Here is a 27,206-nt window from a genome sequence, read left to right as displayed (position 1 = left end):
AAAAAAAAAAAAAAAAAAAAAAAAAAAAAAAAAAAAAAAAAAGTATATAACTTTAATCAACAATAAACAAATAAGAGTGGAATTTGGAAGCAAGCAGAAGTACTATCATATATATCCGACAAGATAACCTTGAAATATAGAGAGTACAAACTTACAGCTAATATATTATCAATCTCATTTTGGAGCCTCCAGTTCAAACAGTCAGTAATCTGTGAAGTATTCAAAAAATTAGAAGTGGCAAGTCAAATGTGTATCTAAAGCATAATTTTGCATAAACCTTTAACTATGAACTAATATGTGTGTCAATTTAAGTATCATAGCATCTAACCATTTTATGGGCTTTAGATACATGTCCATCCCTTGCTTTTAGAAACCTCACCAGAGTCTCAGTTGGAAACCCTTGGTGCACATTCTGCAAAGACAGAATACAGGGACATCTAAATAATGTTTCAAACTTTAAAAGTCAACCATGTAAGGTTCATGAAGCACTGCAAATAACAAACCCATCTTAATGAATCCCTGAGTAACATTGAGAAAACAAATCCATTTGTACTAATTTTATAACAACAAAGCTTTTGGCATGGTTCAAGATGCTTAGCTGACTTAAATTTATTATTTTTGAAGTAGAACCATAATCAGATTGCCAAATTCCAAAGGCCACTTGTGGCAATCACATTGGATTGGGCAAAAAAAAAAACAAGAATGGGAAAGAAATCACCTCAGCATCTCCAACCCATTGTTAACACTCACACTAACAAAATAGCAGCAGTAGTAATCAATCAAATCTAATGATTCAAGCATCCCTTTGACTTCTCATTGACCAATTGTGGATCAAATAAAATACAGTAGTAATATACCGATAAAGAAAATTAACCAAATCAAGAACTGTTGTATAAAATACAGATCAAATTATCAAAACCACAGACACCCCAAAGCCACGATATCAGTTCCGAAGCTTCCAAATCTAGGGAAAAGGAAAAAAGATAAAACCTTGAAAGTCCTCTTCAGTGATTCATCAACTGCAACACATAAAAATACAAATAAGCTAAAATGTGAAGACCCAAGAGAGCCCCAGATCCAAAAGAACAAAGTTATAGAGAAGTTCACTCACTATCTTCCATCAAACCTCCTAACTGCTTGATCATCTCTTCTTTAATTAAGACCATTTTCTCTCAAACAAAACCCACAACTGTTCCTTAGATTCAGACCAGATTTTGAATTCCACTTTCCTCTCCACCTCCAATTCTTTTACTTTGGTAGGGGTGGAGCTCTGACAATGGATGGTGTGACCTCTGTTTTTATAGTAATATGACTTTCCTTTTTCTTTTCCCAGATCTTCTCCCCCCTTGTTTAAAGCTCTTGCCTTAATTATTCTTTTTCTTTTCTGTAGATCTATTTGTTTTCAAATTTTAATTTAAAATAAATAATAATCTATAATTTTAATTTTTTTCTTAAAATTTTCTGTGCGGCACTTGTTGTAACTTTTGACTTGTAGTGATTAGTGATTACATGTCACGAGGTTGTCTTGTCCGTCCTTACTTTTTATTTGGGACCAAAATTGATTTGAAAATCAAAATTTTAAATTGTTTAATTTTATGTAAAACTTGCGCATTCTTTTTTAATGATTTTTATAAAATGTTGAAACACAGATAATATTCATGTTATTTTTAAATGGTTAATTAAATAAAATGGTATAAAGATTAATAATATCATAGTGGTTTAGAAACTTAGAATGGTAAAGATTCTAAATTTTGGCGTATTATATAAATAGGTTGGTTCAAAATTTTTAAAGTTTTATTATTTATAATGGGTATATGAAGATGCGTGTTATATTCTGGACTATGATCCACTATGCACATGATTATGTACTTACAGTTAATATATTATATACTTTCAGTTAGTAAATTATGTAAAAATAAATAAAATAAAAATATTACAATTAGCATATTATGTAACTTTAATTTATTTAGAGGTACATAATCTATTAAATTAATATACATAATTTGAATATCATTTTGGATTAAGATCCACAATGCAAAGTGAACCCTAATGTATGGTATAATTTGCGAATGATGTCGTTATGTTGTAGAAATGATATGTATTCCTTTTTTGGAGAATAAGTTGAAACTTGGAAGAAATTCTATAGTTTGTTATCTTTATTTTGTTTTAAGAGTTTGTATGTATATCACGTTTTCGTTTTCTTGTCTTCGGTTTCTATCTTTTAATTTAGAAAGCGTGTTTATCAACTCCATTTTCCAAATTCAATTTGTTCGGGAATGAAATGTTGTTGCCAAGAATTAAAAGGTCATCTTTAGAACATTAGTCTAGTGGATGAGAAGTTTCACTTAAGACTTATTTTTAGTATCAGAGCGAGGATTTGATGACAATCAAACAAAAATTCCAATAATGTCACTAGTACAGTATCTCATTGTTCTTTCTTTGACACTCTTATTTTGGCAAAAAATAAAAAAGAGAAAGTAGAATTCATAAATGGCAATTATCAAGAGCATACTCTGGGCATGTAACAACTAAATAATGACTAGTATAAAGCCTTTTTTGTTAAGGCATTGAAAGAATGTGGCTTAACAGTTAGTTTGTTTTAATACATAGGCAGGTTAATTTTTGGTAAAAACTCTCTGGGAAAATTGACTTCCATAGTTCCATATATACCACAACTTTCTTGAACATCATTTAAGAAAGACTATTATTAATTAAGAGAAGAATAATGGAGCATGGAAGGCATGAAGAAATTCATGAAGATTTGCCTTTGTCCCCTCCCACCTTGGGCTCTATGCAAATTGCAGGCAGCAATGGCTTTGGCCATAACATAGACTTCATGCCTCAAGCTTACCTCACAAGTCGAAGCTCAGAAATCGACATTGTTGATGAAACATCACATTCATATATAAACCACCCCCTTCCAATATTTCTCAAGGTAATGTCTTGGCTAAAGTGCATTTTCCTCGTTTAGCATCATAATATTGCAGTCTGTCTCGCTATCAGACTTCAGTTTAGACTTTTAGCTGAGACAAAACGCTCCTTCATCCAAGTAAGCATTGATGCCGAAAGTTTGAAGATAGAAATGTTGTTTTGGTTGTGTTGTAGTTTGCAGATGTGGAGTACAAGGTGAAGATTAGCCAGTCAGCTTTCAAGAACCCTGTTAAGGCAGTGGTGTCAAATGTGGCTTCACAGGTGAAAAGTGAGCAAGAGAATTATAAGCAGATACTGAAGGGCATCACAGGAAGCATAGGGCCTGGGGAAATTCTTGCCTTGATGGGGCCTTCTGGGAGTGGGAAAACAACACTGTTAAGGATACTAGGAGGCAGATTGCGCGAAAATGTAAAGGGAACTATAACCTACAATGACATTCCATACAGTGCTGCTCTTAAAAGGAGGTTGGTGGCTTCTCCTTGATCTCGCTCTTTTTGTCTAGTGTATACTGAGTTTTATGCCGTTGGATTGTTTGATTTGTAGGGTGGGGTTTGTGACACAAGACGACGTGCTTTTTCCACAACTGACAGTGGAGGAAACCTTGGTGTTTGCTGCATTTTTAAGGTTGCCAAGCGACATGAGCAAGCGAGAAAAATATGAAAGGGTTGAGATGATTATTAAGGAATTAGGCCTTGAAAGGTATGTATGTGTCAAGAAATGTGCAAACTTTATATTACCCCATTGAACGTTTACTATTTCTGCTTTATTGTCTGGAATTGGAAATCATAGATGTCGACATACAAGAGTTGGAGGAGGATTTGTGAAGGGAATTTCCGGGGGAGAAAGAAAACGAACCAGTATTGGGTATGAAATTCTTGTTGATCCTTCATTACTATTGCTCGATGAACCAACTTCGGGCTTGGACTCCACCTCTGCAAATAGGCTCCTTCAGATCCTCCAACGTCTCTCAAAGGTGCAAAATTCTCGATTTAATTCACCCTCCCGGCCTGCATAATCTGTCTGAAATGATAATAAAGATTGTGTTTTGGTAACACCAACAGGCAAGAAGGACGATTATCACAACAATCCACCAGCCTTCGAGTAGGACATATCACATGTTTGACAAGATTTTGTTAATATCAGAAGGATCTCCGGTCTATTATGGGAAAGCTAGAGAGTCGATGGAATACTTTTCGTCTTTAAGATTCATCCCAGAAATAGTGATGAACCCTGCAGAATTCTTGCTTGATTTAGCAACTGGACAAGTTAATGACATAAGTGTTCCTGAAGATTTACTCCCAACTAAAGGGACTTCTGAATCTGAGAGACTCATAATAAGAGTGAGTTTAACTTTTTCACTCTTTGCTAATTTCGATCAACCTGTTTTATTTATTGTGTGTTTTTTTTTTCAATATTCTGTAACTATTAGTACTTACAACACAAGTACAAAATCCAATTGGAACCAAAAGAGAAGAAAGAGAACCATCAAACACCAAATGCACCTGCACATCTCCAAATAGCCATTCAAGTGAAGAAGGACTGGACATTGTCGTGGTGGGAACAATTCTTGATACTGTCAAAGAGAACATATAAGGAAAGATGCAGAGACTATTTCGACAAGCTACGATTGTTTCAAGCACTTGGAGTTGCAATCCTCCTAGGCCTTCTTTGGTGGAAGTCTGTAACTGCAACCGAGGCTCAGCTTAGAGATCAGGCAAACTCCAAAACTCCGACTCTTACTTTCTATTCCTCTTTACTGCACTATTCTATCTTTGAAAAGCAGTCTTTCCCGTGAATTGCAGATTGGTTTAATGTTCTACATTTGTATTTTCTGGACATCTTCATCTATCTTTGGAGCGGTATATGTTTTCCCATTCGAGAAGATTTATCTGGTGAAGGAAAGGAAAGCAGACATGTACAGATTAAGCGTATACTATGTGTGCAGCACTTTGTGTGACATGGTAGCACACGTTGCATATCCCACATTCTTCATGTCGATTCTTTATTTCATGGCTGGCTTCAAGAGAACGGTCCAATGTTTCTTCCTCACATTATCTGCAATCCTCTTGATTGCAGTAACCAGCCAAGTAAATCGAAAACACTTTACTAACTAAATACCTCACACCAGACTTTGACACTTTGATGTGGTAATTTTTGTTTGTGAATTAGGGGGCAGGAGAGCTGTTTGGAGCTGCAGTGATGAGCATTAGAAGGGCGGGGATGATAGCTTCTTTAATATTGCTGTTGTTTCTGCTCACTGGAGGCTATTATGTGCAGGTACTCGGTGAAAATAGACTGAAATCAATCGTGTTTTGTTATGTTTCAAACAAATTTGTAACTGTAAATTGTTTTTGTTTTTCTTTATATTTGCAGCACATTCCAAAATTCATGAGATGGCTGAAATATGTGTCATTCATGTACTATGGTTTTCGGCTTTTGTTGAAAGTGCAGTACAGCGGGGATGAGTTGTACGAGTGTGGAAGTGAAGGCGGATGCAGGACTCTACAAAGCTCGCCTTCGTTTGACACTGTGAATCTGAATGGTGGCCTGAGGGAAGTTTGGGTTCTTCTGGCCATGGCTCTTGCTTATAGATGTTGTGCATATTTTTGCCTTCGCCGAAACGTTAACATCTGCAATCTTTGATACTATTAAGTGGAAAGATAATGACGCCATACATACAGATATAGGAGGTCAACCTTGCGAAAATGGATATCTTTATTGTAAAATTTGACAGAAAATAGGATAATACCAACAAATTCACTTGATAGTTTCATGGTTTTGGTTGGCTCAATTGCCAATTGTGCATTTGGTGTGAATGGTAATGGTGACTTAAAAGTTAAAATGCAACTGTTTTAAGCAAACTGAAGGTGGTCCAACAATAAATAGCCTGTTTCAACTCAACAATACACTTGTGATAATGTTTTCAAGCTAAGGTTGATGACCAACATAATGAATCTTAGTTATACAATACCCAACACCACATTAATCTTTTATCACTTGGATAGCACACTGCAATATTAGACAAGGAATTGTAAAACAGTCTGTGCCCACAAGGACAATTCATCCCATTCATTTCTCACTAGTTAATGGCATTCAATGACATCACTTCATATATTTATGCAGAAATTTCCGGTGGAAGTCATTTCGAATGGTGTCATTGATAAAACGCTTGGGAGCTTTTCCTTCTCCTCTAGCTTGGTTCTTGAAAACCACATCATCATCCCACCTGAGAAAAAAACACAAATCACTTTAACAAAATGACTACCTAATAAATTTCAGTACAGCAAAAATCCTATAAGTGCAATAGTATTCACCTTCTCTTCACATTAAAGGATGTTGGCTGGTTTAACAGCGGATTTCCTTTCAAGAGTTCTGCTTCCTTTGCTTTGAGCTCTTCTTCTTGTTCTTGCCGTTCCTGCAAGAAATGAATAATTTTTAGTACCACACATAAGAAATAATCTCTGGTATTAGTGTTCTTCACACCAGTCCATGGAAAAGTAATTAAACACTTAAAACTTAAAAGCTTAATAGTAGTAAATAGTAATACATCAATATGGATTGCATCTGTTGTGGGTATCACAAGGCTGAATCACTTACACCTTGCACTTCAGCCAAGTCTAACAAGGCTCAAATGAATACCTTGACATGAAATCGATGACAAAACATAAAAAAATATATATATAAATAACACAGAAAAACTTACTTTCCGGATTTTCTCCTCCGCTCTTTCTTTCCTTATTTGATCAAGCTCAGCCATGAGAGCTTCCATGTCATCCTCATTATCATCATCATCATCATCATCACTAAATCAAAGTAGATATTTTAGGGCACAATATTGAGAGCTTAAAAGAGAGTAAAGGTCAAACCAGAAAAAACTGTCAGTGAATACACACATGCGCCACTGGCGCAGTAAAAAATAAAAACAAAAAGAGGTGAAGAGCATTTTAAAATAAAATATAATTCAATTGCTCCATTTTGAATTTTGAGAATAGATTGAGGAAAATTTAGCATCCATATAATTAGTTGCAGGTATAAAATTGGTTGCAAATGATCCATGGTGAGGAGCAACATATGAAGAGACCATTGTGCCACATAATGCAGCTACACAATTATCCTGGGAAAAAAATGCTTACCTCTCATCATCACTTTTGGCATCCACATCTACGTCGTCAGCATCTGCACTACGTGGAATAATTCGATCTTCAATCTCTCTTTTAGAACCTGTTGGCATCATAGCATCGTTTGGTAAAAGCATTTCCAAGTTTACAACTATGAAACGACATCATAAAGTACCACTCACCTTCTAAAAGGAGTTGGCTACTCTTTCTATGATCCCTGTCATCTGCAACCATATAAAATCAAGAGTTCAAAAAGGTCAACATAATGTATCGGTGGCTATAAATGTATGTGATTGTGTTCTTTGTGGGGATGGGTTGGGGAGTTGTAGTGAGAAATAGAAAGTCAGGCTCCACATACCACTATAACCCTTATTTTTTGAAGAGAAGTGCCTTGATTCACGTTGTTCCAGTTCCTCACGGAGGTTCCTCTTCTGCAACTCATCCTGAGTGTCTTGGCCTTCCCTTCTGTACAGCACATACAATCAAACTATGAATTTACATGCTAAATTTAAGTAAAATGAAGCCTGACAATTTAAAGACAGCACAAAACCAACATTGACAAACAAAACCTAATCTGTAATTTTGACTACATCAGTAGGATCACCACTTCAAAGGCAAAGACTTCAGACCAATTCTAATACAGATTTTTATGCACAATCTTCTCCATAGTCAAACTAAAATATAATAATTAATAATTTATTCGGTTTGGCAAAACAATTGACATGTAGGTTTAAATTTAGGCTAGATAAGGGTTTATTTCTTTCGCATGCTTAGTTTAGAGTGATAAGAAAATAGGTTTGAGGCCACACAAGCGGGTTCACACTTGATAAGTCAGAAGATCCCATGATCAAATCATGGAAAAAAAAGTCATCACAAGTTCTTGAAAAGGCAACTGGTTTTCTATATCAAAATTATCTCAATAATCTCTGAATTACAAACTAATTAAAGTAGCATATTGAATTTAGGCTGGTTAAGGGTTAGGGTTTTGGTTTTGGTTCTCGCCGCACACTCGGCTTAGAGTGATAAGAGATTAGGTACGCTTGATAAGTCAATAAGACCCCATGATCAGATAATGGAAGAACTCTTCGGAATCTCTCGAAACACACAAGTTTTCTATACCAAAAATACTCAAAAATCTTTGAATTACAAACTAATTAAAGTGGCCTATTTATAGCTATGAAGCATACAAAACTAAGCCAAACAACTAATCCTAAATTAAAGCGACGACAGTTTCTGCGTAACAAGAAGCCATCAAAGCTACGGTGGTCTCCACATAATGAGAAGTACAATAGAAGATTTTTAATACTTAAACGGTGACGAACTTTAATGAAACCTAGATCACAAATTCGAGGACGAATCTCCCGAAGAGGGAGGGAATGTTATGAAATCCTAGGGTAAGGCTTGTCGTGACCTGGAGAAAATTTGGTGCAATTTGGAGCTACACGCATGAAAGAGCTAGGCTAATTAGAATTCTAGGTGGAGTGGATTCGAATTAGTTAATTTCAAGTAGGTTTTGTATCTTTAATTTAGGATTAGTTGTTAGGGTTAGCTTTAATAAATAATAATTATCTTAGTTTTAATTTATTAAGTTGTTTATTATGGTCAATGGATGTAATAGCTATAAAAAGGCCAATTTAATTAGTTTGTAATTCATAGATTTGAGTATTTTTCATTTTTTTGTTGTATAGAAACCCGTGTTTTTTCGAGAGCTCATGATGAGTTCTTCCATGATTTGATCATGGGGCCTTATTAACTTATCAAGTGTAAACCCACTTGAGTGGCCTCAAACCTATTTTCTTATCACTCTAAGCCGAGTGTGCGGCAAGAATCAAACCCAAAAACAAAACTATATTTAAACCTACAAAACAATTATCACCAAAGCAAATCAACTATTAAATTTCATATTTTAGCTTGAATGTGAAGAGAAGATTGGGCCTTAAAATCTGTATCAAATTCACTCCCATTTATCAGGAAAACCTCAAAGCCAATGGGGTGACAATATTTGATTGGACTAGGTAACAGAACTAGGCAAGTGCCACTCAATGGAGTTACATAAAGTAGACAGCCATCTCCTTCATGCAGAATTTTGCACATGAAGACGTGGGACTTCACTTTGATTTTAACAGATAATTAACCAAAATCTTTTATCCACTTCTAAGAAGTCTGATTAATTTGTCATTCCAATACAAGTAACCACTTGTATAGAGGTCAAATTATATAAACAAACCACACTATATTATTCGAGCCAAAGAGACAGCAAATTTTACCCATATTTAGACCGACCTTGCTACTTTAACACAATCAGGTGGAAACCAACAAACTACAAAATAAGACAAAGAGTTCAAGTAGGAACCTGGGCTTCAAGGTTGTATGAGATGCAATATCTCTAGAAGAGTATTTCTGAGATGGGCCGAAAATCCGAGTCCCGCCCTGTTCACTACCGCCCTTAGCAGGTGCCCATGTAGGTCTAGCAGCAGTCGTCATGTCGTCTAACTACCCTCAGCCAAGCCTATTACAGGAAACCGAAGCAATTCTCAGAACCCACAAACTTCTTTTACGGGCAACAAAACAAGAGAAATTAAACGTTAAAATCCAGCAAACGAATGAAAATTCACGGTACAAATCCACAACTAAACAAATTTATACAAGCAAATGTCTACATCGATACGCGTTTATAAGAACCCTAACAAAATCCATATGACCATATAACGAAATAGTGAAAACAAAAACAGTAGAGAAATTTTTGTATGGAGGAATGGAAATCAAAATAAATGAAAATTATAATTCTTTACCTATGAATTAATCGGGTGCACAAAGCGTTTCGTGCTTTTGATTGGATTCGACCCGAATTAGCTGAGAGAGAGAAGAAGAAGAAGAATAAGAAAAAGAAGAAGATAAAAGTGCACGATCGAACAAATAGAATTAGAAATCACCGCCCTATCAGGCCATAGCCGACTAATTCTAAAATTGGGCTGTAAGCCCAAATATGATGCTTATTTTTTGGGTTGTCCAAATACTTTTCTTAAAGAGCATATCTCGGGGCTATATATATATAATATTAAAATAAGGTAAGCCGTAGAGCTGTGAAAGTCCAAAACAAGTTGGTAGATCGCAGAGAGTGAGAGAGCCAGAGACGCAGGGAGATTAGGGATTTTAATTTTAGGGGAAATGGGAGAAAATATAAATTACTAAAAACTGTTTACTGCGAATGTGACTATGTGAGATGATGTTTACCTGGAGCAGAGGAGTTATTGCCGTAGCCCGTATGAACGGAGAAGGGAGAACTGGCCTTATGCCGGTGCCGTATGTCGAACGGAGAGAGACTGGGAGAAGGCCGGTGTAGCGCCGGTCGCTGGTCGGAGTTCGCAGTTCTGCTTCGGCCTTCGCACTTCGCAGTTCGTAGGTCGCAGAGAGTGAGAGAGCCAGAGACGCAGAGTTTTCTTTTAGGGGGCGTTTGGTTCGGGTTATTTAAGATAACAAAGGTTAATTTTAGCTGGTTATATAACATTCATGTGTTTGATTGAAGTTATCTAACATTCTCCTAGAATAAGATTTAACCTCCTCATAAGCATTTTTCTTGTAGAATAAGATTTAACCTCCTCATAAGCATTTTTCTTGTTTTGAAGGGAATGTGAATTCTTTGATTTTCTTAGATAATATAAGATTATCTTGTTTTATTTTTACATACTCTACCCTTCACTCTTAGGTAATGTAAGATTATCTTAGCAATTATTTTTGCATACTTAATGATTCCCATTCTGCCTAGTATAAGAATTTTTTCTTTTGCAGTGAAAGTTAATACAAAATTGAAATGCATCACACATACTTAGTATTACCGTGAAAGGTTTTTTTTTTTTTTTTTTTTTTTTTGCAATCAAAGTTAATATAGGAATTGGTTCTTTTACCGTAAAAGTTAATACAAAATAAGGTTACAAATGCCCTTGCAAAGCTGGCACTACGGAGCCCGAGGAACCTTATTGATCTAGACCGCGCCCCCAACTGAGTTTGTTTCTATGTTGCATGATGACCAAATTGGCGTGAAGGTCCTTCGAAGACCCCTCGTGCGTTGGGGCGTCGATGTTTAATTTTTCTACTTTTTAGTTTGGGTATTACCCGCATCTTTTGATAAAATAAAATAAAAAAGTTAATACACAATTTTTGAACTTCATATATTGATTTGCATGAAAATGTTGAGGGTATTAAAGTAAAATAATTATTATAACATAAAGAATAACCCTTCAACCAAACAGCTTTATATTACATATCTCAGTTTTAACCAAACACATAATTCTAACATTCTCAAGAATTCAACATTACCGGCAATTTAACATTCCCTAAAGTAATCTGACATTCCGTGAACTAAACGACCCCTTAATTCTATTAAGAAAATGATGTGAAATCAATCTTCAATCTTCAGTATAATGTATATTGTAGTAGGAAATTAGGAATTGAGAATCCTAATTGTCTTTTAATTATGGGTTTGATAAATGGCCTGATGCTATTAGGTAATTAGGTTAGAAGGTATAATTAATTGATAATATTATTTGGTCGTAGAAAATTGTTTGGTAAATTAACTGTTTTGTTTGGTATAATTTCTTTTTCTCAAAATGCTAATTGAAAAGGTTGCTTTGAGTAGTTTTTGAATTTTAGTATTTTAGAGTTACAAAAAGCTTATTAATCAAACACTTGTATTGATTATTTAACCAAGTCAAACAACTAATAATAGTCAAATAGGTTAAAATTGGCTGATAGACTAATTATTTACTAAATATGGATATTTAGTAAATGATGTGTAATCAATTTTCAGTATAATGTATACTGCAATAGGAAATTAGGAATTGGGAATCCTAAGTTAAAAATGTATTATCTATAGTATACTGTAGTGGTAATTAGGAATTAGGAATCTTAATTGTTTTTTAATTAGATTTGTCTTGTAATTCTATTTAGGATCCTTTTGTGTATAATGAAATTGTAAATTTATTATGTTTATTATTTGAAGATTGATTTCACTTTTGTAAGATTTTGAATTTGTTTATTTATGAAGGCATATGTTGACAAATAATAAGGATCTAAGTGCACGAGCTCTACAATTTAGTTTGTATTTCCTTCAAGTGTTTTTGTTCTTTTTATTTTACGACTACTTTTATAATAATTATTATATAAAATGTTCTTTAAAAAACATGGACATGAACTGGAAAAAAAAAAGTAAAAAAGAAATAAGTTAAACGATTAATAGAATCCCCACGCTAGAGTCACGTATATTATGGACCCATCTGCCTTGTTATCTATGATGAGATGTGCTGTCAATCTAGGAAGAGATTTTCTCAAGACTTCCTTTATGAAGATAGAGTTGGGAAATGATCTGATCCTCTTTAATTCAATTATTGATAAATTGACAACTTCAATCATAAAACCGGTCACCAAATTTGAGTATCTAATTAGAAGCGGATCATTAAACGAATAAAATATTATTCTTTTATCAAAAGATTATAAATTGAATTATTGTCAACATCTTTTTTTTCTATTTAACTTATTACATAAACTCTTCACAATGTGATTTGCGGACTAGTACATAAAAGCATAATTTATTCGATCCTTGTACATTCTTAATTTCTTAGATAATTTTCTTTTAATAAAAATAAAAATCCCAATTGATTATTTGAATCTAGTTGCTAGCTTATCCACCACTCATCTCCCATGCGTTGCTAGCTTATCCAGCACTCATCTCCCATGCATTAGAGAATTATCAACATCAAACTGTAGGAAATTAAAGTTCAAAAGAGGAGAATTAAAAGATGAATTCAACAACAAACTAGGCTAAATTCAATTCCATTAACATTGTGAGTACTGTCTATATATACATTCTTTTCACGCCACAATTTTAATATGAAAAATTCAATTAATAATAGACAATAAAGTTTTGTTAACATTAATCATCTTAGTTAACGTGACTCGTCGTGCACTCTCATTCCCTACCAGAAACAAGCCAAGACTCATGCCTAATATATTTATAATATAATTAGCAACCTCTTGTAGGCCGTGAACAATCATAAATCACTTTATGTATGTAATCTCTTGTTTTTATACTTGGTAATTATGTTCGTAGAGTTGATAGATTTGTTGCAATTACCAATGGAAAATGAAACTCAAAGAAATTTGCATTGAAAATTTTATGAATGATTTTGTATCTAAATTACTAAATATGTACAAAGAATATCACTTTAAAGTTAATTTTTGAATAGTATTTTTCTTTGTTAATATTTTATGTATTATAATTTTTTTTGAGTGACATGAGGAACACACATTCATTATCTAGGAGTGTGCGCTGGATAAATCTTAACTTGTGACCCTATCCATTAAATGACACAAGAAGGTAGATCAATCTAAGTTATTCATAGCTGACAAACTCAAACAAAAAAAGTCAATAAGCTTATCGATATGTATTATATTTTAACAATTTTATTTATTAAATATTACTTTTTATCTTATTTTGCACTTTATAATAAAAACAACAACAACAAGAAGACCCAAGATCGACTATTAGGCAAAATCCTTTTTTTTTTTTTTCTTTTCAAAATCGACCATATAAATCACCTAAACTAATAACGAAGTTTGTGACAAATATTATAATTCTTCATAGTTGACTTCATTAAGAATTAATTAGATAAAACTATGTCACATGATAATAAAATTTAGAATTAAAAAAATTGGTTCGAATCTAATTATTGTTCAATAATAGGATCGTTATCCTTGTACAAGCGTCACTTTGTGAATGTCTATCCAAAATTTTTATCAATCAATATTTTCTTGTCAAGTTCTACACGACTACAATAATATATTAGTATCAATTATTTTTAACATTGGATTTTATTGAACCTAAATATATATGTGTTTTAAAATAATTATTTAATCTATGTTTTATTTTCTAGACTCAAATTAGTTTATGAAACAAATATTATTAACAATTTAACAAACTATTATAATAACACAGTTTACTTACTCTATAATGAAAGTACATATACAATCTTATTTATTATATTTATGAAAATAAATATCACACTAAATTCTAATTTAAAGTAATACTATAAAAATAAGAAAAATTTAAAGCAAAATAAATAAATATTTTCAATTATTCAAGTTTTTATTGTCAGTAGTTAATTTAAAATACATAAACAAAATTAATAGAAAAAAATTAGTTGAAAAAAAAATCTTATAATAAAAGGTGAGTGAGTGTGTGTGTGCATATATATATATATATATATATATATATATATATATATATATATATATATATATAACAAAAACTTGTGTAAGACCGTCTCACAAATCCTTGTTCGTGATACGGATCGGGTCAATATCAAGTGTAATATTTATATTAGAAAATGCAATAATACTGATAAGGGATAAAATGTTTATTACTTATATAGAAAAATGTAATACTTTTGAAAAAAATGTAATACTTTTATATTTTGATTAAAAGTATTATATTTTTCTTTATAAGTAACAAACATTTGCTAACGTTACTTATAAATGAAAATGTAATACTTTTATATCAAAATGTAAAAGTATTACATTTGTTCTAAAATAGTATTACATTTTCCCTTATAAATTACAAACACTTTATTCCTAATTAATACTCTGTATTACATTTTTCAATAAAGTATTACACTTTTATATATATATATATATATATATATATATATATATATTATTGATTTTTTGAAAATATATATATTATTGATTGATTTGATTGTTCTTAAAGTTAGGAGGTCAGCCATACCCTTAGTCCTACCACTACTTGCCTCCCACGTGGAATATAATCATATAATCGTTGAAGAAACTCCTATTTTTATTTTGTTCTAAAAAAAAACTACTACTTGTATTTATTGTAATAATAGTTATATGTAGGGCGTTTCGGAATTTAATAAATTTCCAATGATAAAAAAAAATAAAAGATTAAAAAAACTATTAGAGTTTAATATATAATGATAATTGAATGGTTTGTTTGTTTAGAATTATATTCTTGATTTGATTATATTTTATTCTAATAAAATATTCTTATAGTACATTAATCAGATGAAGTCATCATCAATCATATTCGACATTTAACAATTTATACTATCAAATAATTATTTGTAGTTATAGAATAAATTACTTCAATTTGTTAAAATTCAAAGAACTATGAGGAAACAATTATTATTTTTAACTATTACAATATTTGAGTTAAAATTTTTTTATACACCAACACCATAAAAAAGTACTCCGTATGTGATTAAAAAATCAATTGGAAAATAAATTTTAACACACGTTGTAGCAAGAAAAAATAAACTTTTAAAGAATTCTTTAGATTGAAATTGGTCTAGTCAAAACTAAGAAGAAAAGGATAAAATTAGAATTTTTTTTTTTTTTTTGAAGATAAAAAACAAAATTAGAAAATATTTATAAAAGTATAAAAAGAAGGCACAATGTATAAAACATCATTGTCATAGATTACATTAGTACAATTTTAATTTCATATATAACTTAATCGCTATATTTAACTTAAGATGCGTCGGGCTGGTCTAATAGTTAATCGGACACCGGCGGATTCTTTGGACGTTGGTGGGCAACTGGCGGATTTCCAGCAAAATGAGGAGGTGGACAAAGAAACCAGTGATGGCGATGGTCTCGGCTTGCTGTGGTTGTTGTTTCTGCTGGTCAAAGTCCAATTCGACTACCCCTATCGGAACCCTAGTTTCGACGGCTGGTGGTTCGCCTGCCATTGTGGCCGAGGTTGTCTCAACCTGCATGCCAGCTTCGCAACCTAGGAGTTTTGGCGATGGCGTTTGCACCCAGTCGACCTCGCTAGCTGTTGCGGTGACGGATGAACTAGAGAAGGGCAGGTGGGTTGCGGCTAGTAGTCGAATTGTTATATCTAAACAAAATAATTAAAATGTTTAATTATACAATTCTGCTCATTTTCCGGAAAATGATATTATAAACAATTTTCTAGAATGCAATTAAACATGGAAAATGAAAATATTTTTTGAAAAATAAGAAGCCATTTTCCTGATTTCCAAAAACATCCTAATCGAAAATTGAAAATTATTTGTATAAAGTATAAGAAAGAAACTCAAGTCATAGGTTATTAATAGAAGTCACCGGCATGTAGCAGAGGCTGACCAATCCATAGAGGTTTTAGCCACATAATAGAAAGCATATGGAGCTGGTTTGATTAGGTGGCCAACTGCTTAGTTCAACCATCAAATAACCACTGTACCCGCCGCAATTCAAAATCTCATCTTAGACGCACATAATCCTATATTCACAATTCAATATTGGAAAACGTATCTTTCCATTAATCTAATCACTTGGCCCGTGTATAATCGGGATTAAGTCGACGTTAACGTCACACAAATCGAATATCATCTGTTGCTGGTTTCCTAATCTTAGGTGATGTGTGTTCCAAGAACCAGTTACTTTCAGCCTTTGCTTACTAAATAAACAAACCAAGAAATGGGAGGAAGTTAGGCCAACGGTTATAGTTTCAACTCCTTTGTTCAGTTTTCACTTGGACTCAAAGCAAAGCTGCAGAATTGAAGAAGCTGAGAGGTTTGATTCTTGGTCATCGTCCCTACCAATCTTCACCTTCCCTGCTGTTCCTCTGTCCTTTTATTCCCCTGTCTCCTCCCACTTCTTCAAAATTCAGGGGCGGAGTTATGTTATTTTTCAGTATAGATTCTTTATTTTGAAGTGGTTGATCGGTTCGGTTTGTGTTCAATGAATACTCGTGGTTTGTTAACGACAGATTCGTTTTGTAACTCCGGGGCAGCTGCCACATCAGGGGAAGATACGATGATGTCTGTGGTTGCAAGAACACAGAGCCAATCATCTTCAAGAACTCAACCTTCTCCTTTCGTGGTGAGAGTGGCGATGAGAATATCGAGAGCGAGGTGGTTCATCTTCCTGAGAAGAGTGTTTCACTACCAGAATGGATCAACGTCTGATCTCGGGTCGAATCCGTTCAATTCCCTGACTTGGATGATGATGGAGTGTATAACTTTGAGTCTCCAAATCATGTTCACAGCATATACCCTAACTGTCTCAAAGGAAGAAAGGCCGGTTTGGCCGATGCGAATTTGGGTTTCGGGCTATGCTTTTGGCTGTCTGCTTAGCCTTGTGCTACTCTACTGGCGATATTGGGTGTTCTATCTGAGGCAGAGAGATGACTCTTCTTCTGCAGTATCTGATATAGAGCAGCAGAGAAGCCTTGAGGGATCAAGGTAACTATATATTTAATTTGTCTTTCTTCTGTTATGTTTGGTATAACTTATTTTAGAGCTTATAACTTATTTTAAGCTCCAAATGTTCTGTTTGGTAAAATATTAAAAGTTTAAAATAATAGTTTATTTTGAAACGCTGCCTAGTAGTTACTAGCTTTAATCTTATGAAGAAGTGAAAATAAACTAACATGTTTGGTGTTATATATCTCTTTGGATTGGACAAAAGTGTGCAAATGGTGGAGAAATGCAAGACCTGCATCGAGCTATTCTTCGCGATATGGTTCGTGATGGGGAACGTGTGGGTGTTTGACACGCGATTTGGATCGTTTCGTCGCGCCCCTAAGCTCCATGTTCTATGCATCTCTCTGCTGGCCTGGAATGCTGTCACCTACTCCTTCCCATTCATTCTGTTTGTGCTGCTGTGCTGCTGTGTGCCCATGGTTAGCAGCTTCCTGGGATACAACATGAACATGGGATCCGTCGAGCGCGGGGCATCCAATGAACAGCTCTCCAGTTTGCCAACCTGGAAGTACAAGCAAGTCTGCAGCACCCCAGATTTGGAGAATGAAAATCCAGTATGTAATATGTAGCCTCTCATTAAAAGTTTGACACTCCAAATTCTTATAAGCTAAGGTGGCTAAAACATATGTTTTTGTTGATAGGAATGCTGCATTTGCTTAGCACAGTACTGTGACAAGGAAGAGATGAGACAGCTGCCATGTTCCCATGTGTTTCATCTCAAGTGTGTTGATCAATGGCTCAGAATCATTTCTTGCTGCCCTCTATGTAAAAAGGAATTAGCTAGATAGATGAAATGATGATGATTATAGGTTGCCCTGCATTTTATCTTAATTTTATTTTCTGATACATACAAAATTAAAGAGGCATAAAGGGTAAAACATAATTGTATGTAATGTAATAGAGTGAGGAAAATCATTCTGAGTTTGTTTCATTTCAGTGTGGGAGACTGCCATGATTGCCATCCATCTCTCCCAAATACTTGTAAATGTTAAAATAGTCTCAATGCAAAATGTTCAAAGAATATAATTATTGCCCAGTTCTTCCATACATCTCATTATTTACAAATTTTTATTTAAAAAACATGTTAACTGAACAATCAATTAAAAATTTAAGTTGATTTATTGGAGCAGTTTCAGGTGAGTTGATGTATCTCGAATTCTCGATACATCGAATATACTGTATGAGTATAAAAATATAGTTTGTTTAGTTACTTTTGCAGATTTGATACTAGGTTTTGTTTTATGCATTTGACAATTCTTGATATTGTAATTCTAAATGAATCATACTCCCACCTAATAAAATGCATTGAGATTATAAAAGCAGATTTTATATTTGGCTTTATTCACACAACTTATTCCAATTTAATGTGTTTGGTTTGTATCAATATCACACGTAGACATTTTAACCACTGAATTCCTTCAATTGGAAAAAGAGATAGGGATTCAATTAGATTATGAACGCTACACATTTTCACTTTGTAATTCAAAATAAAATAAAAGTAAACAAAGTGATAATACTCATGGATATATTGAAAATTGCCCAATAATAGGAACACGTGGATATAGGAGCACATCGCTCAGGATCCAAGAAGATAACCCGAGCAGTCCAAGAAGAGACCCGAACCTGTAACCTGTCCCCGGGCCCAGAGTAATGGGCCTTGACTTAGTCTCGTGGCCCATCATGCGTTTAGCATAAGGTGGTTGTAACTAGTTCCTCCTTTTTAGGGGCGGTTTGGAGGTTTAGTAGTATAAGTAGCTATCTATTTGTCTTGATTAGGACATCTTCATCATACTTTGTCTAAACAATTACGGTAATAGCATTACACTTCTTTTGTAATAACTTTGCGACTACGAAACAATACAACATTTGGTCTTTAAGACCTACATCACCTATTTTTCCTATCGCTTTGCTTATTCTGTTATCGATTCATACTTTTCTTAATTTATTGGGTTTATTAATTCAGGATACCCGGGTTAATTAAATCCATCAATACGATAGGGATAGAATCTTGAAAAAAAAGACACATAGACATATATATCACTTTTTTAACTCAATTATTACAATATTACAATTACATCAATTGTCCAAATTACTAAATTTATTTGAATAGAAATTAAAATATCATAAAGTCGATCATCTACTCAATCTTATAAAGAAGTTAAAATACTTGAACACTCCCCTCTTTTATATATATATNGGAGCAGTTTCAGGTGAGTTGATGTATCTCGAATTCTCGATACATCGAATATACTGTATGAGTATAAAAATATAGTTTGTTTAGTTACTTTTGCAGATTTGATACTAGGTTTTGTTTTATGCATTTGACAATTCTTGATATTGTAATTCTAAATGAATCATACTCCCACCTAATAAAATGCATTGAGATTATAAAAGCAGATTTTATATTTGGCTTTATTCACACAACTTATTCCAATTTAATGTGTTTGGTTTGTATCAATATCACACGTAGACATTTTAACCACTGAATTCCTTCAATTGGAAAAAGAGATAGGGATTCAATTAGATTATGAACGCTACACATTTTCACTTTGTAATTCAAAATAAAATAAAAGTAAACAAAGTGATAATACTCATGGATATATTGAAAATTGCCCAATAATAGGAACACGTGGATATAGGAGCACATCGCTCAGGATCCAAGAAGATAACCCGAGCAGTCCAAGAAGAGACCCGAACCTGTAACCTGTCCCCGGGCCCAGAGTAATGGGCCTTGACTTAGTCTCGTGGCCCATCATGCGTTTAGCATAAGGTGGTTGTAACTAGTTCCTCCTTTTTAGGGGCGGTTTGGAGGTTTAGTAGTATAAGTAGCTATCTATTTGTCTTGATTAGGACATCTTCATCATACTTTGTCTAAACAATTACGGTAATAGCATTACACTTCTTTTGTAATAACTTTGCGACTACGAAACAATACAACATTTGGTCTTTAAGACCTACATCACCTATTTTTCCTATCGCTTTGCTTATTCTGTTATCGATTCATACTTTTCTTAATTTATTGGGTTTATTAATTCAGGATACCCGGGTTAATTAAATCCATCAATACGATAGGGATAGAATCTTGAAAAAAAAGACACATAGACATATATATCACTTTTTTAACTCAATTATTACAATATTACAATTACATCAATTGTCCAAATTACTAAATTTATTTGAATAGAAATTAAAATATCATAAAGTCGATCATCTACTCAATCTTATAAAGAAGTTAAAATACTTGAACACTCCCCTCTTTTATATATATATATATATATATATATATATATATATATATATATATATATATATATATATATATATTCTAGTGATGGCATAAGCGCACAATGATGAAGCATAGATATTTACATTAGGCAGCCATGTTTGACCAGAAGAAAGAAAGATACCTAAATATGTTAATATGAGCATAGCAGAATTGAATTGAAACAAAACTGTCACACTCTTTTGTCTCCTTTCGCAACCGCAGCTCATCGTTTTTGACTACCTTAGACCCCCTTCTTCAATTCTTGTTTCTTACCTAACTTAACTTCAATTTATCTCATTTTCCAACTCTTCTTAATCAACACTTTTCACCAATATCCCCCTTTCACGATTTGAAGTCATAATATATGATTCCTATTGTATTAATAAATATATGTAGAGCTGTCAAAACGGGCATAACTCATCGGGTTGGACCCATTTAACCTGTTTTTTAGACGAGCTAGGTTGGAGAATTTCCAACTCGATCTGTTTCCGCCCCGCCCCGCATTAATTGGAAATGGTGTTAATTGTTAACTTAGAGGTTGTGGGTTCAATTCCTAACTTATACAAAACAAACAATTTTTAACAATATTAATTCAAAAAAAAAAAAAAAAAAGAGTTGGCCTCGTCAGCCTATCCTACACGGGTTGGGTTGAGCAAATCCCAACCCGTGGAAAAACATGCCAGCCCGTTTTGACATCTCTAAGTATATGCTTTATATCAGCTTGGTTGGTATGAGTGATTGTGCACTCTCATCTCTTAAGAGAGGTTGGGAATTCGAAATCCCTCTCGTATGAAAAAATTAATATGACTAGCACTTTACCCTTTAATTCGGTGGAATTAGTGCAAACGGAGATTAGTTTGAGTATGGTACGGGTTGTCCTTTAATTGGGCTGGCCTAGTGCAAACCGAGATTAGTTTGAGTATGATACAAACTTTGCCTCCTATATAATTAGGGTCTACTCTAGACACCTCGTGGTCTAACAAATATATATATATATATATATATATATATATATATATATATATATATATATATATATATATATATATATGCGTGTGTGTGTGTGTGTTTGTGTGTGTATGTGTGTGTGAGAGACAGAGAGATGGCGTAAATGGAACTAGAGGTTATGAATACGCTACAGATACGTGCATTACGAACAAGTAAAGGAGAACACTCGTAGGTGAGTTGGTCGGTCGGCCTACCGGGTGGTGACTGAGCAGTTCGAGGCTATGTTGTATTACAAGTAACAAATGATTACAAGTGAAGTAGATTGCATTGCAATGCGAAGCAGATCACAAGTAGTGTGAGGTTATAGAGGGGTGAAGATTACAAGCAGTAAGTAATTGTTGCAATGAAATGAATATGACTAGTAGTATTGTGAAGTAGTGAATATGACAAGTGAGGAGAGAAACCCTCCTATTTATACTAACTAAGTCGGTCTACGCATTTAATGCTCCGCTGCAAGTGGCTTGACATGGCGCACTCTCGTTGGCTTGGTCAAACTGTTGCCCCAGCAGCTACGTGCATGTTGACAGTCCAAGGCGGCAGAGCCGTTATTATTGCAAGTTGTCAGTCGCCGATTTGCAAGAATCGTCGGGTTCGAGAAGTGAAAATATTTTCTTTGTAATTTCCAATCGATTTGTCATGAGCAGTGCCTCATCCGATCGACCTACCATATTTTTCTGGGTAAATCAAACACTTTCTGGTAATTTCCAACTCCAATGACCTGTTGAATATTTTTTATCTTGCGGTGTGCGTGCAATGGGAGGACACATGTCATCATCTGTGCTTTCCACGCAATCGAGCCGACCCTTCAAGTTCCAGGCCCATTACTTGCCAATAAATGCCCCTAGTGTTTCCTCATTTTTGCACTTGTCCTTAGCTAATCGGAATTCGATGAATTTTCTCCACTTTGCAAGGTAAAATTCTCTTTCATTTTCCTTTCCTTTTTCCTTTTTTCCTTTACTTATTGAATATTTTTTATTGTGCGGTGTGCGTGCAATGGGAGGACACATGTCAACATCTGGGCTTTCCATGCAATCAGGCCGACCCTTCAACTTTCAGGCCCATTACTTGCCAATAAATGCCCCCTAGTGTTTCCTCATTTTTGCACTTGTCCTTAGCCAACCGGAATTCGATGAATTTTCTCTACTTTGCAAGGTAAAATTCTCTTTCATTTTCCTTTCCTTTTTCCTTTACTTGTTAAATATTTTTTATCGTGCGGTGTGCGTGCAATGGGAGGACACATGTCAACATATGGGCTTTCCACGCAATCGGGCCGACCCTTTAACTTTCAGGCCCATTACTTGTCAATAAATGCACCCGAGTGTTTCCTCATTTTTACACTTGTCCTTAGCCAATCGGAATTCGATGAATTTTCTCCATGTTGTAAGGTAAAATTCTCTTTCCTTTTCATTTCCTTTTTCCCTTTTTCCTTTTGCATTGTTTTACTTTTCTTGTTGAAAACCCTAGGCACAAATTATTTGTTTCATTCCGCTCTCTCTCTCCACGCCAGCCGGTTGCTCATGACCGCCGACCGACCACCAACTTCATCATCGACCGGCCGCCATCCTGTGCGGCCATCTGCGCCCAACCAAGCCGCCTTCTTCGCCGATCCAACTGCGCCAACCGACCAACCACATTGTACGTCTCGCTTTTTCTCTTTTCCTTTTTCTTTTTCTTTTGCTACTGTAGGTTGTAGTTTGTTTTTCCCTCCGGCCGATTAGTCGCCTAAATGGAACGACCAAATGGCCTTACCCTTCGACGCATTGCCTCTTTTATTTTTTTTTATTTTTTTTTAATTTTTATCGATCGACTTCCCCTCTGAGCTATGTGTGTTGATGTTGTTCGCTGCTGCTGCCTGCTTGTCGTCTGCTTGTTGTTGTTGTGCGTAAAAGTGATGGGGTAGGTCAATTCATTTTTGAGAAGTGATTAAAATAATAAAATGTTTTAATTGCTCTCGTAAATGCGCCTAAACCATTTTAGATTTGCATAACTTTTTTATCGTATAAATTTTGCATAAGTTAAAATAAAGAGTCAATACCATCCCCATTAACGCTCAAACACATAATCTTCCATATGGGAAAGTCATTTCGTGCCACTAGATCACACTGTCATTAGATTTAATGTGTAATTTATAAAAGTTACAAAGTAATTAAATAATGCCAACATTGGTAAAATTTGTGTGCAATGATTTTTTTTTTTTAATTAACTATTGAGAGTTATTAGCATATTACAGTAATACAATCTTAAGTCACGTCATGTTATAAATGAATTTTTGAAAAAATTGACGTAAATAGAAACTATTTAATGAATTCACAAAATAAAAAGAAGACAAAATCTGAATTCAGATTTATTTAATGACTAATTTTATACGCGCATTGCACGACTGATTTAATGTTCAATGTTTGTATTTAAATAAGTAATTCAAAGTATATCAATGTAAGATTATATAAGAGAAATTCATTATAATTGTCATTAAAATTAATGTTTAATTTACACTTTTCTAAAAATAATTATCTAAATACTTATTAAAGTTGATATAGCATTAGGTAGTAGATACTACTTTTGGTTGGAATTACTATAAGTTTTATTAATTCACTTTTCGATAGGTTTGTCATTGTCTTCGTCTTCATTGATTGTTCGTTTCTTTTTTTGTTGGTAGTGTCTCGCAATTGGGTTACTGGTGTTAGTTTGCAAAAAGAACATATTTGGTCTAATTAGTTTTATTACATTAAATAAATAGATGCATGGAATCCCAAATAATCTGAAATATTCATTTCATCAAATAATTTGACAAACATTTTTTTAGTTCATGTTGTATGCCTAATTTTATTGGTATTTATTAGTATAATAATAATAGAGTGTAGAAAAGGTTTTCACAATTTATTAATTGGTAGGTGGTCCAAAATATTATACTTAACTTACCACTGCTACTCTGCTAAGCCATTCAAATCACGATATGTTTATAGTTGATTTTGATCAAATTTTAAATGAGAAAAACTTTTTCCAACATGTTACTTTGCTTATAACTTTTAAAGAGTGACCTACAATATTTTATTTAAGAAAAATCAAACTTATTTAATTTGTTTAAAAGAAGTACGGAGTAAATATTAGGATGTTATATGTAAGGTATTGTATATATATTTTGTGTTTAGTACGACTGTACTCTTCCTATATCAAGTACAGAGTGTAATTTTCAGAAAATATTATACGTAAAAATATCATATTTTAAAAATAAGGAGTGGTACATGTTTAACTACCCACATAATTTATACAAAATTGTAAATATACCTTTGTTGCTTTTGGTCGTTCAATTATTTTTTAAGTTATAAATATAGATTCTATATATCTTTCAATTGTTATCAATTTAGTCATAAAATTATTGATTAAGTTATAAATCCAGTCTCTATCTTTTAATTATTGTAAATTTAATACGTTAAGTGAAAGGGTAGATTTGCAAAGATTGGATAAGTGCTACATTTGTGATTAGATCAGCAATTAAAAACTAAAATTACAAAAGTTGAAAGACAGCGATTATGTCTATAATTTAGAAACAATTGAAACATAAAAGTGTGAATATTTTATTTAAAAATATAATACTTGTATGCACGATATTATAACATTTTTAAAGTTTAGATGGTTACAACTTATGTACGAGACCACAATGGTAAAGTATATTAATGGTGTTTTGGTTCCCTTTTGTTAGTTTATTTGTTTTGTTTGATTGTTTTTGTTTTTTTGTTTTTTTTCTAGTTTTTCATTTTAAAATATTTGTTCTGGTCCAAAATGGCTAGTGCCCACCAATATCATGCTCTTTAAAATATTGACTAATGGATGTCACGAGCAGCAATTCCCATATTGTATTTATCATATTTTAATATATTAATTATATCAACAAAAACGGGTCAGCAAACAGTAAATTAGTATTTGTATCCATTATAATATTATTCCCATTATGAATTGCATATACATAATACAAAACATACAAATTTGAGTTCTGCATCACTATATAGGATTTGATGCAGGGACCTATGTGCAATAAAGAAAATTAGTATTAGTATTATTATTATTATTATTATTATTATTATTATTATTATTATTATTATTTTGCTTGAAATGTAAGTCGAACTTAACTCATTTGTCCACGGTGTGTTTCAATGCAAACAGATATTTATTAAAACAATAATTTATAATAAAAAAATAATTATCAATAACGAGTGAATAGTTTTTAGTCTGGTCCTTCTACTTGATGTTCTTTTATTCCTGCTTGTATTGAACATTTGATTATTTGAATGTGATGAACTTTTTTTAGAATGAAAGCATGCAACACACGGAATTTTATCATAATAATCATCATACCGTTACTTATTATTACTTTATATATAATAGTGAATTCACATGAGCTGAATGGGAAAATAAATATTCCGTACTTCATTTGTTCAATTTTATTTGTCCTACTTACTATTCATTGGTCAAACCAACTCTTTCTTATTTGTTTATTTTCTTTATTATTTTTTACTTGTTTTTAAATTTAATTTTTTGTGTTTAATAGTACTTTTAGTGTAGTTTCTATATATATAAATTTTGTATATTAATACTAAACGTAATATTATAAAAAATTGAATTAAAAATAACTTCAGTCAAATCTCGTTAACCGGACCAGATACATAAAATAGGATGGAGGGAGTATTAAAGAAAAATTGTTATCTAGTACTCAAAAAAAAAAAAAAGAAAAATTGTTACCTCACATAAATCTTTGTAATCGACTATAATCTTATAAGGTGTATAGAAAACTTTATATTTATACTAATTACTCCCTTATATTTTACAACTTTAATCTTAGAGCAATTCCATTGGTGAATTTTTACTCTTTTTTTTTTGGTGGCCTAGGTTAAAAAATGAATATAAAATCTAAAAAGAAATAAAGTGTTATTTAGCTAGCGACCTTGCAGTTGCCCCAATAGGTGTCGTGCCCACTGGGCAGCCTGCGTGCATGTAATTGCATTGTGTTCATATTTTTTTCATTTTTTTTTAAATTTGTGACTTTTACCAAATAATCCATAACACATTTCTCTTTTATTACGCCACACTCTCTTTCTTATATAATAGCCACAAACTCAACAAATATGTTATTAAGTACATAATTTATAAACTAAAGGTACACAACACGTTACACTATGCGTGTGGTAGTCTAACATGGTGAACCCTAGTCTACAATATAACAAATAATTTTTTTCAACCTTTTTGTGGACCCCATGGTCAAAACAAAATTTAAAATAAAAATAAAAAGAAACAAAACAAAACAAAAAAGGGAGAATGGTTGTCAGTTGGTGACCACGTGATTCTAACAAAATAACATATTTTTTTTTATCTCATTCAACATTGACATGATCTAGACAGAGTCCACCACCATATTCCCAGTGGACCCTAGTCCACAATATAACAACTGATTTTTTTCTCTCTCTCATTTTGGCATGAACTGGACAGGGTCCACAACCATACTCATGGTGGACCTTGGTTCACCATACTCGTGAACTGGATAGGGTCCACCACCTTTTTTTGGGGGGTGGGGGTAGGGTGCGGGGGGGGGGGGGGGGGGGGGGGGGG

General features: G+C 33.3%; 4 protein-coding genes across 7 annotated transcripts in view; 2 read left to right on the top strand and 2 right to left on the bottom strand.

The window, feature by feature from the left end:
* Positions 1–1,360, bottom strand: part of LOC116011265 (SEC14 cytosolic factor) — a 4,303-nt gene extending 2,943 nt beyond the window's left edge. The window contains exons 1-4 of one of the 2 annotated variants that reach the window (XM_031250816.1): positions 1,112–1,358; positions 991–1,019; positions 329–412; positions 156–209 (exon numbers count right to left, since the gene is read on the bottom strand). In XM_031250816.1, coding sequence (XP_031106676.1) covers positions 156–209; positions 329–412; positions 991–1,019; positions 1,112–1,166 — 222 coding nt within the window. In that variant the 5' untranslated portion in view covers positions 1,167–1,358. Of the gene's footprint in view, positions 1–155; positions 210–328; positions 413–990; positions 1,020–1,111 lie in introns of both variants that reach the window. The other variant, XM_031250817.1, reaches the window with a different exon arrangement.
* Positions 1,361–2,725: 1,365 nt separating this feature from the next.
* LOC116004527 (ABC transporter G family member 26) lies at positions 2,726–5,574 on the top strand. Its single transcript, XM_031244621.1, has 9 exons — positions 2,726–2,935; positions 3,106–3,395; positions 3,475–3,630; positions 3,721–3,904; positions 3,993–4,271; positions 4,361–4,645; positions 4,734–5,018; positions 5,101–5,208; positions 5,305–5,574. Exons 1-9 carry the CDS (start codon positions 2,726–2,728, stop codon positions 5,572–5,574), a joined length of 2,067 nt encoding a protein of 688 aa, XP_031100481.1.
* Positions 5,575–5,767: 193 nt separating this feature from the next.
* LOC116009973 (protein CWC15 homolog) lies at positions 5,768–10,438 on the bottom strand. Of its 2 annotated transcripts, none has more exons than XM_031249200.1 (8): positions 10,284–10,438; positions 9,403–9,558; positions 7,408–7,514; positions 7,232–7,273; positions 7,065–7,152; positions 6,635–6,734; positions 6,246–6,346; positions 5,768–6,157 (listed from the first exon to the last, which is right to left on the bottom strand). In XM_031249200.1, exons 2-8 carry the CDS (start codon positions 9,531–9,533, stop codon positions 6,034–6,036), a joined length of 693 nt encoding a protein of 230 aa, XP_031105060.1. In that variant the 5' UTR covers positions 9,534–9,558; positions 10,284–10,438; the 3' UTR covers positions 5,768–6,033. The 2 variants fall into 2 exon arrangements, with proteins under 2 accessions (XP_031105060.1, XP_031105059.1); XM_031249199.1 differs by lacking the exon at positions 10,284–10,438 and adding an exon at positions 9,842–9,908.
* Positions 10,439–16,454: 6,016 nt separating this feature from the next.
* On the top strand, positions 16,455–18,377 carry LOC116009972 (E3 ubiquitin-protein ligase At1g63170-like). 2 transcript variants are annotated; one of them, XM_031249198.1, is made up of 4 exons: positions 16,455–16,640; positions 16,837–17,311; positions 17,538–17,886; positions 17,974–18,377. In XM_031249198.1, the coding sequence occupies exons 2-4, from the start codon at positions 16,884–16,886 to the stop codon at positions 18,118–18,120; spliced, it is 924 nt and encodes a 307-aa protein (XP_031105058.1). In that variant the 5' UTR covers positions 16,455–16,640; positions 16,837–16,883; the 3' UTR covers positions 18,121–18,377. The 2 variants fall into 2 exon arrangements, with proteins under 2 accessions (XP_031105058.1, XP_031105057.1); XM_031249197.1 differs by having other exon boundaries at positions 16,455–17,311.
* Positions 18,378–27,206: the final 8,829 nt, after the last annotated feature.

The sequence above is a fragment of the Ipomoea triloba genome, chromosome 2 (genome assembly GCF_003576645.1).
Source record: "Ipomoea triloba cultivar NCNSP0323 chromosome 2, ASM357664v1".
Lineage (NCBI taxonomy): Eukaryota > Viridiplantae > Streptophyta > Magnoliopsida > Solanales > Convolvulaceae > Ipomoea > Ipomoea triloba.
This window is presented reverse-complemented; position numbering and strand designations above follow the sequence as displayed.

Excerpts from the sequence above, each read along its gene's own strand:
- LOC116004527 (XM_031244621.1), top strand. The coding sequence starts at position 2,726 with ATGGAGCATGGAAGGCATGAAGAAATTCATGAAGATTTGCCTTTGTCC. Across the intron at positions 3,631-3,720 it reads AAGGAATTAGGCCTTGAAAG|ATGTCGACATACAAGAGTTG; the intron begins GTATGTATGTGT and ends TGGAAATCATAG. Across the intron at positions 3,905-3,992 it reads TCCTCCAACGTCTCTCAAAG|GCAAGAAGGACGATTATCAC; the intron begins GTGCAAAATTCT and ends TAACACCAACAG.
- LOC116009973 (XM_031249200.1), bottom strand. The coding sequence starts at position 9,533 with ATGACGACTGCTGCTAGACCTACATGGGCACCTGCTAAGGGCGGTAGT. Across the intron at positions 7,153-7,231 it reads TAGCCAACTCCTTTTAGAAG|GTTCTAAAAGAGAGATTGAA; the intron begins GTGAGTGGTACT and ends TGATGCCAACAG. Across the intron at positions 6,735-7,064 it reads GCCAAAAGTGATGATGAGAG|TGATGATGATGATGATGATG; the intron begins GTAAGCATTTTT and ends ACTTTGATTTAG.
- LOC116009972 (XM_031249197.1), top strand. The coding sequence starts at position 16,809 with ATGAATACTCGTGGTTTGTTAACGACAGATTCGTTTTGTAACTCCGGG. Across the intron at positions 17,312-17,537 it reads AGAAGCCTTGAGGGATCAAG|TGTGCAAATGGTGGAGAAAT; the intron begins GTAACTATATAT and ends ATTGGACAAAAG. Across the intron at positions 17,887-17,973 it reads ATTTGGAGAATGAAAATCCA|GAATGCTGCATTTGCTTAGC; the intron begins GTATGTAATATG and ends TTTTGTTGATAG.